We start from the raw sequence: 12,608 nt of genomic DNA, 5'->3' as shown, positions 1-12,608 counted from the left end.
CAATATATGACTTTAGCATGCTTATGAAATTTCTCTGAAAATTCTAACAGGTTAATTAAAATATTCCTGCAACAAAATTGCCCTATACAATTGCATCCAACTGGTGAATTCTTGTTAAACGCTGTCGCTTGTCATAATTTTCAAAAGGTGTTTTTAACTTAATAATAAAGTTAATATTTTATTATTACTTGAAAACTATTAACTGGAAAAATTGCATGTAGCATGATTTTCCAAAGAAATGCTCTGTGGTATTGTATTATTCATTGAAAGGGTGGTTTGAACCATCAGTATTTGGTTTGCAGGGCACCACCACTGAAACAGAAGTCAGAAAGAGAAGGCTAAGTTCTTACCAGATTTCAATGGAGATGCTAGAGGATTCCTCTGGAAGGCAAAGAGCCATGAGCATAGCCAGCATCCTGACCAATACAATGGAGGGTAAGAAGCAAGCCCTACAAGATAGTCAGCTTTACATGATTATATGCTTTGTGGAACTATCTCTTCTTCCTATAGAATTAATAAAGTCAATTACCTAAGATCAGAACTGTGTAACAGACCTACGTAGATGATATGTAAAATATGGTATTATCACACTGGTTACAAAAACTAACATTGTCCCTTTTTCTTTTTAACACCTTATCTGGTCTGCAGAGTGGTATTACTCCACTGGATTTTATGTCAGTGAGGATTTATCTTTACGTTACATTATCCTTAAACAATTAAACACTTCCCTTGTTAAGTCTTGGTATGTAAAAGAACAAGGAAACACCTCTTTCAAGCTTTAGTCAGTTCTCTGGGCAAGGAGGTAGTGATGCAGTTGGAGGAGGCATATAAATAAATTGGATAAATAAAAACTTGTGTTTAACATTGACCCTAAAAAAAGATCTCTCGTCCATCTTCCACATGTACAGAAACCATTACATTCCTCCAAAGGAGAGCTCACACAAATGCTTGTTAATTTTGACACATGGGAGTGGGCAGCAACTATTAATCTTCTGTTTATTCATTAAATAAGTCTCCAGCTCATGAAGTCTGGAGGGATATTCCATTAGTTTTGCAATTTTATAAGTCTTTTATATAAGTAGTATTTAACATGTGTTTAGAAAATATCAATTACATTTTGTCTCTTGTCCTGTTGGTGTATGCGATACCTGAACAGTCACATAATAATTATAACAGGTTTCACAAATTAAAATTACTAGCAACTTTTAAAAATATTTTAGGCTAAAGTTCTGAAAAATATGAGTAAATATGAATAACATAAATAGATTTCGGTTTGAATCTATACTAAAAAGGGCACACTACATTCTCATTAATGCTAATGTGGAGACAATCAGAGGAGAGAGCTGGTCACACATTAATAAGAATCATAGCTTTAGACAGCGTTCTTACAAAGGCACTTTCAAAAGAAATAATACATGTTTGATACATTTAATTATTTCTGTAAAGATTATTTAAAAATTGTTTTGATGGTGGACATTTATTTTTATTCAGTTTTTTCTTAAAGTGAAGATAACTCTTTGTAAATGTCCTAGCGAAATACAGTAGCTTTCTGTTCACCCTTTGCAAGTTAAGAGGGTGGATCCACTACTGACATTTAAAAAAAAATGTTTTCATAAAAAGAATAGAGCAATTTAATCAATAATTACCTAGTTATTAGCTAACGAAGTTAGCTTATTTGAAGCAAAACATTAAGTTGAAGGTATTTATTTTCTGTACTTAATTAAAGGAGAAAGAAAAAATGTCTGTATCTTCATATGAAATTTACAATGAATATTTTGTGAACATATTTAATGGGATTGCCTTCTCAGGTTTCTTAAGCTAAGTAATATGAACTTTCATCCCCAGGTAGAAGCACTGATTTTGTCAAATATTGTATAATCTAGAGCAACAATAATTCATTTTTATTGTTATTTACTACTCTTCCTTTTTATTGTTCCCCTAGAACTTGAAGAATCTAGACAGAAATGTCCTCCATGCTGGTACAGATTTGCCAATGTGTTTTTGATCTGGGACTGCTGTGATGCGTGGTTAAAAGTAAAGCATCTTGTGAATTTAATTGTCATGGATCCATTTGTTGATCTTGCCATCACTATTTGCATTGTCTTAAATACCCTCTTTATGGCTATGGAGCACTACCCAATGACCGGTCAATTCAGTAGTGTATTAACTGTAGGAAACTTGGTAAGTTCATTTGAAGTTTACTTATTCCCTTTGACAAGGATGGGGGATATAGACCAAAGGAAAAAAAATCCCTTTGTGCTGTGTAGGGAATCTCAGTGATAAGATCTAAAAGTCAACTGGTATGAATGCTGATTGGTCAGAACAATGTCCATGCTGATTGACCATGGTGTCTTACCAGTTGTAAACTTTTTAAATCTTTACTGTCATTCTTGCTGAAGTATAGGTCTAGAAAAACCATGATATCTAATTCCAGCTCCACAAAAATGCTGTTTTAATATACACAGCCTCTAAAGAAATCATGTCCATTGAAGGGAATATATAAAGATTGATTTCTGTACGAAAGAAGACATAGTTGTTTCAAATTGAATTACCTAATAAAATGCTTCAGTAGTATTCACATAAGTGAAGAAACAGTAAAAACGCATTTGTAATTTAGTCATACTTGTGGTTCAAAATACTTGAGCAGGCATCTGTGTATGTATGTGTTGACAAGTACATTTCCTCCTTAATCTACATGAGAAAATTGAAATGGATAAACAAGTAACGAAAGGATTATTCAAGAGCTTCCTTTGGGGCACAAGACAGAAATAAACTCAAACTACCTTAAGAGGAAAATAAAAAGAGTGACTCCTAAAATGGAAAGAAAAAGATGAACTACCACACCATATAAAGGGTAATTCTGCAGTTGGGCTTCAGGAAATGCTTTAACCAAGGACTTAGATGTAGTCCAAGTGTTCACTTTGTCTTTTATCTCTGGGTCAGGGAACATGTTTAGGCATACCTCTCTGGTTTTACATCTTGTAATATCTGCACTAGAAAAAGACTGGATCTCTTTTTCAGTTCCAGTTCAAAGACTCTCATGATAGGACTCTTGTTTGGTATAGCTTGAGTCAGATGCTCACCTCTGGCTTAATCAGAGGCACAGGGCGGAGCCATGTGAAAACATGACAGATCTGAGGAATCATACAGGTGGAGGAGCAATTCCCAACAGAAGTTGAAAAGGGAATCCTGGGCAGACGATTTCGTAAAAGTCTACCCAGTAAGTGGCCTCAACTTAACTACATTATGTGACTTAGTAAAACACACATCTGATTCTTGAGATTTTCTTCATCCTTGACACCTGTGATACTGATTTTTCTTAAATGATTGTTCCTTGATCTTTCCGATCACTCTATCTTTGCCTTCTTTTCTGGGCTTCTTATGTCTACTAAGGCTATGTTTTCCATTCAATGTTTTTATGTACTCAACAACGATAGGAATTATCTACTATTGTGGTATAAGCTGTATCCCAGTTCTATATTTCCAACTGTTACAGATAGTTGTTCAAGGATAGCTTTAAACACAGTATGTGACAGCTGAAAGATCATCTTTCTCACAGCTTATTGAAAGTCCTAACAATTTCAATGTAGTCTTGTGTTACCTCTAGTAGTAACCTCCCAGCTTCAAAGAGCCTTTCAACTTCAAAGATAGAAATCAGATAGCCATTTTGACTTACTTCTTTATTTCTTATATACAAGTTGACATGAAGACATTATTTCTTCTTTCAAGGTATCTCTTTTTTAATCCTATAACTACTATTAAAATAATATTAACACACTGCACTCAGTATGCTTGCACTTTGCTAAAGTGTTATCTGTATTTGTGGTTCAACAGTCCTATTTGGTTTTCAAGACTCCCCATCCTTTCTATACCATCTTATTGTCCACTGTTTCCTAAATCAGCCACTATTGGCCCATCAGAACAGCTATGTCACTATACTACACAAACACGACATCTTACATATGCTTACATGCTTACATCTTATATGCTTACATATGGAAAAATATTTCACTGTTCTCTACATTCACATCTAGAGTGTTCTAATTAAAATTACCTCATCTCAATTCTTCATATTCTTCAAGGTTATGTCCCATTTTTCTTTTGTATCTCCTATAGTATTTACATGGTTGCAGCTCAATAAATAACTAACTGGTTGTTTCCTAATCAAATGGGCTGCTTCAATTGAGTAGCATGTTTTCAGGAAAGAACATGGGCTCTGGAGTTGGGTGGAAGTGGGTTTGACCTCATTGCCAATGCTTACTAATAATGTAGCATCTGGACAAGTCTGATAAAAAATCTGAGTCTTTGTTTTCTATTTTGAAACGGATATACTAATACCCATCTCCTGGAGTTGTTGTGAAGGCTGAATGAGGTAATGTGAAAATAATACTATGCCTGGCATCTAGCATGTGCTCAATAAACAATTTCCTTCCTCTAATATATGCTATTAACCTTTCTCTGAGATACTGATAGAAAACAGTTCTGGTCTAGTTCCTGTATTTTTCCCAAGATACTGGTCAGGGAAGTTGAACAGTTAGGAAGAAATTTTGGAAATTTTCCAGAGTGAAGCAGGAAATTGAGGTTTCATGGAATTCCCATGTTGAAGCACTAGTTTGGAAGCACAGGATAAGAGAGGTTGGATTATAGGATGATTGAATGGAAAAGCACTAGACTAAAGCACCAAATCTGGGTTGAAGTCCACTTGTCCGTGCTAAATAATTGGGTACTCTTGAAAAAGTCATTTAGATCTTTGGGTCTGTTCTCTAATGAGTAGAATATATTGGACTAGATGAGTTTTCACGTCCCTTCCAGTTCTAAAATTCTGTAACTTTATGAGTAGCAATGGAAATAATGAGGTATAGAAATGAGGTAGAAGACTGATGCCTGATAGATTGTGGTAGAACCATTGGTAAGCTGAGGTTAACACTGGGGAAACAAGGCTCATCAAGATACAGAGTGCACATGACAGGAAACAGACCTGAGTTAACTATTACCAATCATAAAAGTAGGAGAATTTGTAAACTGACTATTTGTATTAACCAAAATATCTTTGTTATTATTAATATCATATATAAGCCATTTCATAGCTTCTCATATAGTATCATATTTTATACCCATAACAAGCTTTATAATAAATATTTATATATGAAAATTTATATGTTTAATTGTATGTAAATAATATGTAAAAAATCTATATAAGGAGAAAGAGACAGAGACAGAGAGAGGAAGAGAGAGGGAGGGAGAGAAGGACAGAATATATTCTTTATATCTTGGGTACTTAGTTGACTTTGGACTCTATTTTACACCATGCATGGTTATATTGTGTATTTTGTGGAGTTTATAGTTCACTCATTTAAATAAATTTAGTTTCTATGGAGAGTTATTAGTCCTCAAATGATTATATAATACCTTATAAATAAGGACATTAAGGTTTTGGTTGAATTGTTAGCAAAGGAACATACCATAAAAGACTTGTGGAACTTTCAGCTTTATTTAGATCAATGTGCCCCATTTGTATCCTGTTTCTGGAGCACATAAAAAGCACATCACTTCTCTACTGATTGGGTTGATCAAACTTGAGTATCGAGAGACTTCAAATATCTGTTGAGTTTCTCTAAGATGCTCTATTTTGTTTTTGTTTTAACCATTATAAAACTAATGCACCCACCTTAAGAGATTTTATAAGCAAAAAATCTTCCATCAATCATAGCAGATTAGACAACTTCTTCATCATACAAACATTTCCAGCTAACCTGTAACTCTTTCTTCAACGAATACAGATAGAGGTCTGTAGCTCCTATACTGATTACTTTTCTTACTATAACTCTCATTTTAACCAATGATTAAGAGTCCATGATATCCTTTTATTCTGCTGGATGCTGAAGGGAACTTGGAACATGGTACTTGTACTAAGGATTTCACAGGTTATTTGCATATAAAAGCCTAAAGAAACACAATTAGCTAAATTATTTCAATTAAATGGTGTGGAATAGAGTATAAATTTAAAATCTCAGGATAGGGACATGATAACTCTTTGAAGGAAAAAAAAAAACTTTTGCTTATTGAAAGATTAAACACGGGGCGCCTGGGTGGCGCAGTCGGTTAAGCGTCCGACTTCAGCCAGGTCACGATCTCACGGTCCGTGAGTTCGAGCCCCGCGTCGGGCTCTGGGCTGATGGCTCAGAGCCTGGAGCCTGTTTCCGATTCTGTGTCTCCCTCTCTCTCTGCCCCTCCCCCGTTCATGCTCTGTCTCTCTCTGTCTCAAAAATAAATAAAAACGTTTAAAAAAATTTTTTAAAAAAGAAAGATTAAACACTTGGGAGCCGAATCCTAAAATTTACCTGAGAGGCATTTTGCATCAATGAAGGTGCTATCTGGCCATTTAGCTCCTTTCCTAATATAATACAAAGCTATCTTGTCTCCAAACTAAAAACTTATCATGAGGCTCTTGTGTAATAATTGTTGTCACCAATTTCTGAATAAAATTTGCTAGGCAATACAATGCTGACAGAAATCCAAGAATTTTAGATACAGACCTGATGAGTCATCTCAATGAATATCCTCATTTGACAGATGAGGGAAAGGAACACCATAAATGTTAAATGATTTCCCATAATTTTTCTTTAAGTATATTTCAATTTCACCTCCCCCACCGATCAACAACAACAAATACTTAAAGATGTGTATCCAAGAGGCATGGGAATAATAAAACTAAAACCATTAAAATAAGAGGCTGATAACAATAGAGCAAAAGTAGGCTACAGTTACATCAAATTCACTACAAAAAAAAAACAAAAAGCGGAGCATCAGTCTGGGCAAGCAGACGTTCTGGAGAGCAAACTGATTGATAGGCAAACTTCAGCTTTTAGGATGAACATTTCTCTTTTTCATGTACATCAACATAACCTTCTTCTCTAAGTAAATACTCAATAAGGAAGCCTTCTCATCCCGAAATAAGACCTTAAACTCTAATATTTGGTCATCCTAAGCATCCTAAGTGTTGTGCCCCACAAAACAACTCAAAATGTTCCATATTTCTTTATTCTTGGTTTAGACTCCCAGGCTGATTCTCATCTCTATCCTTAGCACTTAGACTTTTACTACTTACCATGTGTCATCACCTACAATGCGTTGGGAACTTTTTATTGAACTTATCTACTCATTAAAGAAGCTGGATTAGGAAGCCTATAAATTCATTGTCCATAAGAAATGTATTAGCCTAGGGGCACCTGGGTGGCTCAGTCTGTTAAGTGTCTAGCTCTTGATTTCAGCTCAGGTTATGATCTCATGGTTCATGAGACAGAACCTCATGTCCAGCTCTGCACTGACAGCATAGAGCCTGCTTGAGATTCTCTCTCTCTCTCTCTCTCTCTGTCTCTGTCTCTCTCTCTCTCTCCTTCCCCTTCTGATTTTCTACCCTGCTCATGCTCTCTCTCTCAAAATAAATAAATAAACATTAAAAAAAAGGAAATGTATCAGCCTAAATGACTTGGTTTATACAGTCTCAGGTTTATATATCCTAATTTCTACTATATTTTCAAAGCCCAGCAAAACGTCTACCATTTAGTAGGTGTTTAGCAGTTTTTTCCTGAATGAATGAGTGGCCACAGAAGCATATAATCTAAAGTTTCAAAGACAAACTTGCTTTCTGCAGAAAACAAGATAGAATTAGGCTAAGGCCAAACAATAAACATTCAGTAAGGTTTTTATTAATTGTTTTTAGTCTTAAAAATTTTTGTGATGTAGAAAATTCAAGGTGGCTGAATGTATATTTATAAACCATACATTAGTATTGTTTACAAACCATACATGGGCATTATTTACATAATCTAATACAGATTTAGAGGTTGCCAGTTCTTTTTGTCCTTAGAATTTTTTTGATGGAGTTTTAAAATCATGTAAGCATAGGCATTAAATCAGTATGCTAGACTGACCTTTGCTAGAATGAGAAGGAATTTTTAAGAATTCCTAATCACTGACAATGCTAAACTAGACTAAAATGTACCAAAAAACAATACAAATGATTTTTAGGGCTTAAATTGAAAACATTTAAGGATATAAATAGATATAATTTTAAATTGCAAACTATAATTAAAATGAAAGGAGTTTCATGTTGGGGTTACATTAGATGAAAGAATGTATGTTTAAGGTATAGGGATTTTTAAAAATATTTATTTATTTATTTTGAGAGAGAGAGAGAGAGAAAACACGTGCGCGCGGGAGAGGGACAGAGTGGAAGACAGTGAATCCCAAGCAGGTTTCACAATGTCAGTTCAGAGTCTGACATGGAGCTTGATCTCACGAACTGTGAGATCATGACCTGAGTCCAAATCAAGAGTTAAGCACTTGGCCAACTGAGCCACCCAGGCACCCCTAAGGTATAAGCTTATATAATGCAGAAGATTCAGTCATTTCAAAAGAGCTGAAAAGATCGCCTTATGATTTCTCTGTAGAAAGAAATATTTGTCGATGATTTACCTGGATAGTTTCTACCTCAGTTTAATGTATTTCTATAATTAGGCTGCTAATTCAAATAGTTAGCTGCTCCTGAGACTTTGTATAAGAAATAAAATTTCTCTAAATCAAAATTTATTTTACATTCATCAGGGAAAAATATCTTACGGTGAGTCATTCTATAAGATAAAAAAGAAATAATTTTCAGTGTGCATTCCACCATATATCTGGATTTTCATGCATTAAGATTACTTGAAATACATTTTATTTCCACTTGAGTGAATGAAAGATGAACTGAAATTAAGCTATTTTTTCGGGAAGGGGTATTTCCCTTAGATCTTTCTGTGTTTAGGAAAATAACATATTAGCTGCATTTACACATTTCTAAGAGTGAATCAATCTTTCTTTTTAATTAACCTGATGTTTTAGGAAACCAAATAATTTTGGATACTGTTATTTTGACAGAGTTCCTTCAAGGTAGAGGCTGATTTACCCTGTAAATGGTAAGCTTGACTTTACAGTCAGAAAATGCAGCTATCACCTATATTTAAGATAATTGCTTTAAAAGATTATTTGCAAGAGTAATTTCATAACTCTTCATGCCCGTGGGTCTCTTTGCCTGTGATTTTGAGTTAAATTTTTTTTTGAGTTTGTTTCATTTTCTTTCTATTGTCGAACATTCTTCCAACCACTCAAGTAATTTATTAATTTTTACTGTGAGTGTATGCACACTGAGAATGTTCTCCTGCTGCTTTCAATTAAATATGCAGCTCCTTGCTCTATTAATCCATTAACCTTAATTCTGAGGCATGCATCCAGAGATTATTATTATAAAACATTTGTGGCAACCTCACTCTTATTTCAGGAATATTTTTTAAATTATAGAAAAAAGATGATGTCCCTGAAAAAAAACACACAAAAATCAAGTATAAAATATGCTTTTTACCAAACTTAAAATAAATTAACAGTAACTTCAAATAATATATAGATTTGTTCCTAATGCAATAATACGAAAAACAAAATTCACTGTGATTATGGGAGAAGTATGATGTACCAAAAAAGGCTGGAATTCAGTAGTTACTATTTAGTATCAGATTTAAAATGTGAATGAGGAAATGTTTTCAAACCAGCATTTTCTTGGGTAGCTAGCAGTTTTGTTAAATCTAAGCATATTTGTTAAATAAAATAAATACTCCCCTGGAAAAAAATGCTAAACAGTTTATCACATTTCTCCATTTTAAGTATTTTTACTCATGACTATCTAATATTCTTTACAGATTCTTGCAGTGTCAAAAGTTTTTTTCAACGTCTGTGATCTCTATTTTACTTTAGGTCTTCACTGGGATCTTCACAGCAGAAATGGTTCTCAAGATTATTGCCATGGATCCATATTATTATTTCCAAGAGGGCTGGAATATCTTTGATGGAATTATTGTCAGCCTTAGTTTGATGGAGCTTGGCCTGGCCAATGTGGAGGGATTGTCTGTACTGAGATCATTCAGATTGGTATCTACTTAGACTATGTTTATATTCTGTCACTGGCATAAAATTTATTTTGAAAATGAATCAATGTGTATCTTATATTTAATAATATTTTAAATCTACATCAATATGCATGATACTCTAAGAAAATACATAAATATTCCCTTTAAAACTAAGAATGATAAAAATGGTTGAAGCATTTCATAATGATTAGTTATAGAGGGCAAATTTAAAAACACATGTGCGTCTAGGGGCGCCTGGGTGGCGCAGTCGGTTAAGCGTCCGACTTCAGCCAGGTCACGATCTCGCGGTCCGTGAGTTCGAGCCCCGCGTCGGGCTCTGGGCTGATGGCTCGAGCCTGGAGCCTGTTTCCGATTCTGTGTCTTCCTCTCTCTCTGCCCCTCCCCCGTTCATGCTCTGTCTCTGTCCCAAAAATAAATAAACGTTGAAAAAAAAAATTAAAAACACATGTGCATCTAAAATTATGTTTTAAATTCATTAACATTTTTTTTTGTTTCAACTCTGTAAAGAAATGCAAATAAAAACTTCAGGCCTCAATTAATCTTAGCTTTTTTTTTTAATATATGTGAATATTCTTATTTTTTTTAATGTTTATTTTGAGAAGGAGATAGAGCATGAGTGGGGGAGGGGCAGAGAGAGAGAGAATCCCAAATCTGCACTGATAGTGCAGAGCCCAATGCAGGGCTAGATCTCACGAACCGTGAAATCATGACCTGAGCCAAAATCAAGAGTCAGATGCTTAACCAACTGAACCACCTAGGTGCCCATAATCTTAGCTTTTTATCAACCTTACTTATATTAGTGGGAACTACTTTAAAGGAACATGTAGGAAAATATTTGATACCATTAGCATTTAAAACAATGGTGTAACAAACGTTTTTATATTTGTCAAAAAAATTATTTCAAAATATGTAAAATTTTATTGGAAATTAAGTAAAGTTGTATTTTTTTCAAATTGAAAGGAAGACTTCATGTAAGTTTTTTAAATCAAATTTGTTTATTTTAGTTTTATTTTATAAATATCCATTAAAATATATAACTCAGATTTTTAATATTTCTTTTTACTCTAAAATGTAGTCTGAGGGTGACATTAGTTTACCCAATCCAATTTAATTTAAAACACTGTAATCAAAATATTAATTTGTTTCTAGGGATATATCTGCTGATTAATCAGAATGTTTTATTTATTCTGAAATATTTTCTTTTACTTTTACATTTAAATGATATGACTTGATTTACAATTCTAGTATTGTTAACTCTTTTTTTCTGGATTTGAATTTTAGTATGGTTTGAGATTTTCATATCCCTCAGAAGTAGGTCTATAATATGGTATACTAATAAAACAATGTCTAACTAACTTCTAAAATTATATTGTAATTATACTGAGAGTATTTTTTCACTTAATTACAGCTTCGAGTTTTCAAGTTGGCAAAATCCTGGCCCACCCTGAATATGCTGATAAAGATCATTGGCAATTCTGTGGGGGCTCTAGGTAATCTCACCTTGGTGTTGGCCATTATTGTCTTCATTTTTGCTGTGGTTGGCATGCAGCTGTTTGGTAAAAGCTACAAAGAATGTGTCTGCAAGATCTCCAGTGACTGTCAACTTCCACGCTGGCACATGAATGACTTCTTTCACTCCTTTCTGATTGTGTTCCGCGTGCTATGTGGAGAGTGGATAGAAACCATGTGGGACTGTATGGAGGTCGCTGGCCAAACCATGTGCCTTATTGTTTTCATGTTGGTCATGGTCATTGGAAACCTTGTGGTACGTATGTATTACAAATGCTCATATTTAAGAACAAGATCAAACTGTAGCAAGGAAGGTGGCCTGATGCAATAGACAGCTCTGGTTTGATCTTCAGTAATTTAGACTCAAATCCCAGGACTAGCACTCTGAGTTTGGGGGGAGTTCCTTAGCTTCTCTGAGCCCAAAGTTTCCCAACTATGACACTGGAATAACAGAGCTAAAATCTTACGGCTGGTGTGAGGATTAACTGAGGTACATTTGTGAAAGTTTGGGAGCAAAAATATTAGTTTTTTTCTTTGTTTTTCTTTTTCAAAGAAATGCTTTTATGAAGACTAATTTAATCCCAATATTACTGTTAAGGCTTGAATTATTTTTTTATCCTATTTTTACTTTGAGAAGAAAATGATCTCCAGTAAATCTAAAAATATAACTGTCTATTTTATATTGAAATTGATCTTTTCACATTCATAGTTCATATTGTTGGCTCACTCAGAGGCATACGTTGCACATTACCAAATTTTGAAGATAAATTTCAATAAAATAGGCTATTATATTGTAGCTATGTATTGTAATTATTCAAATGCCTTGGAAATGGTCTAAATATATCCTTCCCTGAATTTACTTTATTAAAAGAAAATAAGTTATTGCAGTTTAAGGTTTCATATGTATGGACACTGACAAGATTTTAAAAGCTTACTTTCAGTTCTGACCTAAAAGCACAAATGTAAAAGCACAATTTGCACATTTATGTGTTTTGATGCATAAGTTTCTCAATTATGTGTGGACAAAGTGTTCTTTATGCCATCATACTGAACCTTTCCTTTGAGAGGTACATTTCCAGTTAGACTGCTTAAAAGAATGCTTGTAGAGGGATGCCTGGGTGGCTCAGTCAGTTAAGCATC

The 12,608-nt window shown here is 34.1% G+C and overlaps 1 protein-coding gene and 1 non-coding gene across 7 annotated transcripts in view; both read left to right on the top strand.

Annotated features, from left to right (window-relative positions):
- SCN3A (sodium voltage-gated channel alpha subunit 3) overlaps positions 1–12,608 on the top strand; it is a 115,866-nt gene that overhangs the window by 69,862 nt on the left and 33,396 nt on the right. For all 6 annotated transcript variants that reach the window (XM_045480050.1, XM_045480049.1, XM_045480051.1 and 3 more), the window contains 4 exons: positions 303–435; positions 1,943–2,181; positions 9,787–9,960; positions 11,368–11,724. In XM_045480050.1, coding sequence (XP_045336006.1) covers positions 303–435; positions 1,943–2,181; positions 9,787–9,960; positions 11,368–11,724 — 903 coding nt within the window. The remainder of the gene's footprint in view (positions 1–302; positions 436–1,942; positions 2,182–9,786; positions 9,961–11,367; positions 11,725–12,608) is intronic.
- LOC123600248 lies at positions 1,471–1,596 on the top strand. Its single transcript, XR_006713607.1, has one exon. It is a non-coding gene; the product is annotated as a small Cajal body-specific RNA 24 (non-coding RNA).

This window comes from Leopardus geoffroyi, chromosome C1 (genome assembly GCF_018350155.1).
Source record: "Leopardus geoffroyi isolate Oge1 chromosome C1, O.geoffroyi_Oge1_pat1.0, whole genome shotgun sequence".
Classification (NCBI taxonomy): domain Eukaryota; kingdom Metazoa; phylum Chordata; class Mammalia; order Carnivora; family Felidae; genus Leopardus; species Leopardus geoffroyi.
This window is presented reverse-complemented; position numbering and strand designations above follow the sequence as displayed.